Here is a 5934-nt window from a genome sequence, read left to right on the forward strand (position 1 = left end):
TCAAATGAAATAGCGGAGGCACCATTTCCTCATGTTAGCAAGGGGAGAAATTCAGTACATCTGAGATACCTGCCAGCTATAATTCAAGGGCCAACTATAAGAAAGGGGTGAAGTAGGAGAGAACGTCACATGTCTCTACCTTTGGCTTTCTTGGTAGCAAAATGGCGGACTGGTACAGCTGAATAGGCCATGTATTGCCTATGGCCATGTGGTCTTTCATGCACTGTCTTCAGTGTAACTTCTGAAACGGGTCTGATAGAGGCTGTAAGATAATTGCGAAAGGTAGGGTGGACCATGCGGAAGCACTTTAATCCCAAGGCCATGACTGAAGACAATCCTTGGAAACATCCACTAAAAAGAATAAGACAAAAAGCAGATCTAAGTAAAAGAGACCTTATTGCAACTTCAGGTAATTCGTACCAATTATCAAGCAACTCCTATAAACTGAGCTAAGTACTAGACAATTTAAATACATTATCTCTAATCTTTTTCCCAACAGCCCTAGAAGAAAATATTCTTTGCCTCATTTTACAGAATGAAGAAACTAAGGCTCACAGAGATTTAAGTAACTTCCCCACTTTGGACTCCAAACCCCAAGCTCTTTCCACTGCACCAAAATGCCCATTAAGCAAATATGCAGCAGACTAAAACTTTAATGATGCTAATTAAACCCTTATATGAGAAAAAGCACAAAATCTTGATAAAGTTTAAAGAGGGAAGGCAGAGCACTAGAAGAGGACTTTAAATAAGAAAACCATCTCAACAGGCATAAAATGACTGGAAAATTCACACGACAGCATTTAATTAAAATTTTATTTGGTTCCTTATGCACTGATTACCAATTAGGATGCCCTTTAATGTGAGCCTAAAGCATGATTGAGGTTTGAGGTCTTCCATGGTATAGAACTAGAGCTCTGGAACATGCCACCCTCTACTGTGTTAACACAAGTTACGCATTCTACATCTGAGGTCTTTGACCATGGAAAGATGCCATCGCCTATAACTACCTCAGGATAGAACACAGCCCTAGCTAACTGACAAATATATCATTGATAGCTTCTGCCAGTAATGTTGCTATGGCTCAGGTAAAAATTAAGAACAATTAGTATCAAATACCTGGAAGCTGTTTCCTTTGAGTAACAGTCCCACACCTTATTTTTTTTTTGAAATCCCATCCTAAAATTTTGATCCAACACAATGGAATGGATAACATGGGCTTTGCCGTCAGGAAGACCTGGAAGCCAATCCTAGCTCCATTACTGACTAAATATTCCTGAATATTTCTGCTCCTTGATTTCTTCAACTATAAAATGGGAATAATTGTACTCATTTCTTAGGGTTAGGAATAATTAATGAGGTTATGCAAGTAAAGCCCTTGACACAGTACTTAGCAAACAGCAGGAGCCCCCCAAGATAATACCTGTTGATAGCTATCACCTTTTTTTTCAAACTTTAAAAAAAATATTATCTTTATTATCTTTTGAGACTGAGTCACACTCTGTTGCCCAGGATGGAGTGCAGTGGCACGATCTTGGCTCACAGCAACCTCCACTCCCAGGTTCAAGCAATTCTCATGCCTCAGCCTCCCATGTAGCTGGGATTACAGGCACATGCCACCATGCCCAGCGAATTTTTTTGTATTTTTAGTAGAGACAGGGTTTCACCATGTTGCCCAGGCTGGTCTTGAACTCCTGGGCTCAGGCAATCCACCTGCCTTGGCCTCCCAAAGTGCTAGGATTACAGGTGTGAGCCACCATGCCCGGCCTCTAAAACTTTTATGCCAGGGTCAGACACAATAAAGAAACCTTGTATGTTATTAATGATGTACAAAATAGCCTACAATCAGTCAGACCTGGATGTAAATTTCAACTTTAGGCAATTTACTCTTCTTTTCTGAGCATCACTTTCCTCATCAATGATAAAAATAACCTTGAACTTAAAATAAAATTTAATAATGAATACATGTAAACAACTAACATAGTGCCAGGAATATAGCAGCTTAATGAATGATGGCTATTATTATTATTATTTTTTTTTTTTTGAGACAGAGTCTCACTCTGTCGCCCAGGCTGGAGTGCAGTGGCATGATCTCGGCTCACTGCAAGCTCCGCCTCCCGGGTACACGCCATTCTACTGCCTCAGCCTCCCAAGTAGCTGGGACTACAGGCGCCTGCCACCACGCCCGGCTAATTTTTTGTATTTTTTAGTAGAGACGGGGTTTCACCTTGTTAGCCAGGATGGTCTCGATCTCCTGACCTCGTGATCCACCCACCTCGGCCTCCCAAAGTGCTAGGATTACAGGCGTGAGCCACCGCGCCTGGCCTAATGATGGATATTATTTTTAAAGCAAATGAGTAGCACAAAGGCAAATCATTTCTCGCGATGGAATTTTTAACAGTAAGGGATACTAGAAGTTAGTGATCAGTGTATGAAGTCTATAAAACCAGATTTGATGAAAAAAAGGAATATTTTTCTTCTTTACTAGTATCAATAGCTACTATTAATTGAGGTCAAGTTTGGACTGTTTGCTTTAACCATACTATTTCATTTAATTCTCTCAATAATGCCACAAAGAACGTATAATAATCCCCATTTTACAGACGCTGAAACTGACGTTCAGAGAGATTAAGTCACTGTCCAAGGACATGGAGCTAATAGCCAAGCTCTATTTTAGCAGAACTGTTCACAGAGGTTTGGCTCAGAGTGAAGTTTCTATATCTAGGTTTTTCCCTAATAAAACCAATGCCTAACTCATACTTATAACCAAATATGGCTGTAGAATAATGAGTAGTTTTTTATTTTAGTCTACAGGGTCTCAATCTGGCTGCTCCATTTAAGACAGGTTTCCTGGTGTTCCTGTTGCAGGTCATAATACCAACTCACAAAGCAACAGGAAATCAAAATGGGTTAGAAATAAACAACCTTTGACAGAAAACGCAGCACCCAAAAGCAGACCCAGTACACGTGAACCGGAAGACAACTCTATAAATAAACCACATTGCTGAAATGCTTAAGGCGTAGATTTTAATTGCACAGAAGTCAAGAAATTTCAAAGTGGAAGTTCAATAAAAGCAGTCCTTTAGGTCCTTTACCTTAAGGGTATACAAATTAACATTCAGTTCAGCACAGATAAAGAATTAAAGTTGAAGAAAAATTTGTTGAGATCCCAAGTATGAGCCAACAAAATTAACCTATACATAGAAGCAATGCGGGGAAGTGTCTGAGCTTTGGACGCAGTCTGGAACTGGAATCTCAATTCCCCCACTTACTAGCTGTGTGACCTTGGGGAGGTCATTTAGCCTCTCTGAGCTACAGCTTCCACATCATCATCATAGTGATATTAATGAGACTTTAAAAGATAACAATAATGACAATACCTAACATTTATATAACGATGACTACGTGACAGAAACTATTCTAAGTGGCTTATGCACATTAACTCATTTCAGCCTCATGATAACCCTGAAGTAAGTACTATGATTATTCCCACTTTACAGATAAGAAAACAGAAGCAAAAATCTGCCCAAGATTTGAATTCAGGCAATCTAGCTCTAGAGTCTATGTTATTAACTGCTATACAATGCATATAGAACACTCAGCATGGCTGGGAACAGTGGTGGGTGCCTATAGTCCCAGTTACTTGGGATGCTAAGGAAGGAGGATCACTTCAGGCCAGGAGTCCAAGGCCAGCGTTGGCAATATAGTGAGACCTAGTCTCTTAACAAAACACATACACACAGTACAATGCCTGGCATCCAGTAGGTACACAATAAATTGTAGCTATTATAATAGCATCCCAACTATTAAATTTTTTTTTTTTTTTTTTGAGACAGAGTCTCACTCTGTTGCCCAGGCTGGAGAGCAGTGGCACGTTCTCAGCTCACTGCAACCTATGCCTTCCAGGTTCAGGGGATTCTCCTGCCTCAGCCTCCTGAGTAGGTGGGACTACAGGCACCCACCACCACACCCAGTTAACTTTTATATATTTTAAGTAGAGATGGGGTTTCACCATGTTGGCCAGGCTGGTCTCAAACTCCCTACCTCAGGTGATCCGCCCGCCTCGGCCTCCCAAAGTGTTGGGATTACAGGCGTGAGCCACTGCGCCGGCCTGAATTTTTTTTCTTTTTTTTTTTTTTTTTTTGAGACGGAGTCTCACTCTGTCACCCAGGCTGGAGTGCAGTGGCGCAATCTTGGCTCACTGCAACCTCCGCCTCCAGGGTTCAAGCCATTCTCCTAACTCAACCTCCCAAATAGCTGGGATTACAGGCGTGCGCCACCACACCCAGCTAATTTTTGTATTTTTAGTAGACGGGGTTTCACCGTGTTAGCCAGGATGGTCTCGACCCCCTGACCTCGTGATCCGCCCGCCTGGGCCTCCCAATGTGCTGAGATTACAGACTGAAATATTTTTTTAAACTACTTGAAGCACACATTCTTTTTCCAAAGTTGAGGGTCTCAAAAGATCTCCCTGTTCTTCACAGAAGGTTCATTTTAATTTTGGCTAGATGACCAACCCAAAATCCTGGCTTATCTACTGTCCCAGCAACTCTTTTCAATGCAGCTGTATACTAGCTTATAACATAAGCATTTCTATGAGTGTGCATATACGCAGGCTCTTGTATATAAAATACTTTCACATGTACCATCTTATCTGGTTCTCATAACTAAAGAGTGATAATCACCACCCGTATTTTGCAAAATTAGAAAAGTGATCTTTCACTTCTCCAGGGCTCCCCTTGCTCCAGGGTCTTCAAACATGCCATTGAATCTCCTTGATGATCTTCCCTCACCTCTTTAACTGTTTGTCTCCGTTTTTATTTCAGATTTCAGCTTAACCATCACTTCCTCAGAGGATGGCTTCCTTGGCCATCTCCTACAGCCCAACTAGGTCAAGTGTCCTGTAGTCTGCTTTCATAACACCCTTTACTTCATCATAGCACTTAATTTTTAACAATACAAGCTAACATTTGTGTAATTATTTGATTGTCTAATTCCCTCCATATGACTCTAAGTACTACAAGGACTAACCTATGATTTTCTTGTTCACTGCTGTATCCCCAGTACCTGGTACATTGCCAGAACACAGAAGACACTGTGAATGTGATGAATACATCAGTGAAAGTCCAGAAAGATAAATTCCTTATCCAGGGTCAACCAGAATCGGATGGGAATCTACCCTTACTATGGTAGGTTCTGGGCTTCCCAGCGTTGCCTCCACTGTCTCTGGTTTGCCAGATTTTTGCTTAGAGATAGTAGATGATGTTCTTCTCTAAATGCAGTACCAGGTAAAGAAAGGTACTTGTAGTATCTGACTATACACAGAATCATTATGCACCTGGCACGGCCAAAGAAGGAATGAGACACTTTAACAGGTAGAGAAAGGGCTTTTGCCTAAGAGTTAAGAGATCTGGATTCCAGTATGCCTACCTTATCACTCCCTGCCATCTGCCATTTAGATTCATAATCACACGTATTCAAAAAGCATTTGCGGCAGCTCTACCACTGACTTGTGACTTGTACCAAGTGATTTCTCCTACGTAGATTTTGTTTCAACCATAAAATGAAGGGGTCAGATCAGGTTTTCATTCTTTCCAACTATAAAGCTTTCCAAAATGGGGGGAAATGCAACAGTGTGGTTTAAAACAAAAAAAAGGCACTAAACTTAGAGAAAACTCCGAGTCTTGGTTCCAGCACTTCCTAGGCACGTGACCTTAAATCGGTCAAACTCTCAGGACTTCCGTCTCATCTGTAAAACGTAAATGACAATACTATTTGTCAGGGTTAAGTAAATGGAGAAGGGCTACTGAAATGACAACTGTTTTGCCACTGGGTGGCACAGAGTAGTGGTTAAAAGCCCAGGCTTAGGAGTCGGATAGACCTAGGTCTGAATTTAAGCGCCCTCACTTTCTGACCGCGTGACCCTGGTAAAATTAC

At 41.3% G+C, this 5934-nt stretch overlaps 1 protein-coding gene across 7 annotated transcripts in view; it reads right to left on the reverse strand.

Annotated features, from left to right (window-relative positions):
- The window catches only part of MRRF (mitochondrial ribosome recycling factor), a 58834-nt gene that overhangs the window by 52370 nt on the left and 530 nt on the right, over positions 1-5934 (reverse strand). For 3 of the 7 annotated variants that reach the window (XM_063787529.1, XM_009457222.4, XM_054658402.1), the window contains exons 2-3: positions 5428-5746; positions 140-351 (exon numbers count right to left, since the gene is read on the reverse strand). In XM_063787529.1, coding sequence (XP_063643599.1) covers positions 140-351; positions 5428-5462 — 247 coding nt within the window. In that variant the 5' untranslated portion in view covers positions 5463-5746. The remainder of the gene's footprint in view (positions 1-139; positions 352-5427; positions 5747-5934) is intronic. The other 4 variants (XM_016961595.3, XM_063787528.1, XM_063787527.1 and 1 more) reach the window with 2 other exon arrangements.

This window comes from Pan troglodytes, chromosome 11 (genome assembly GCF_028858775.2).
Source record: "Pan troglodytes isolate AG18354 chromosome 11, NHGRI_mPanTro3-v2.0_pri, whole genome shotgun sequence".
Taxonomy (NCBI): Eukaryota; Metazoa; Chordata; class Mammalia; order Primates; family Hominidae; genus Pan; species Pan troglodytes.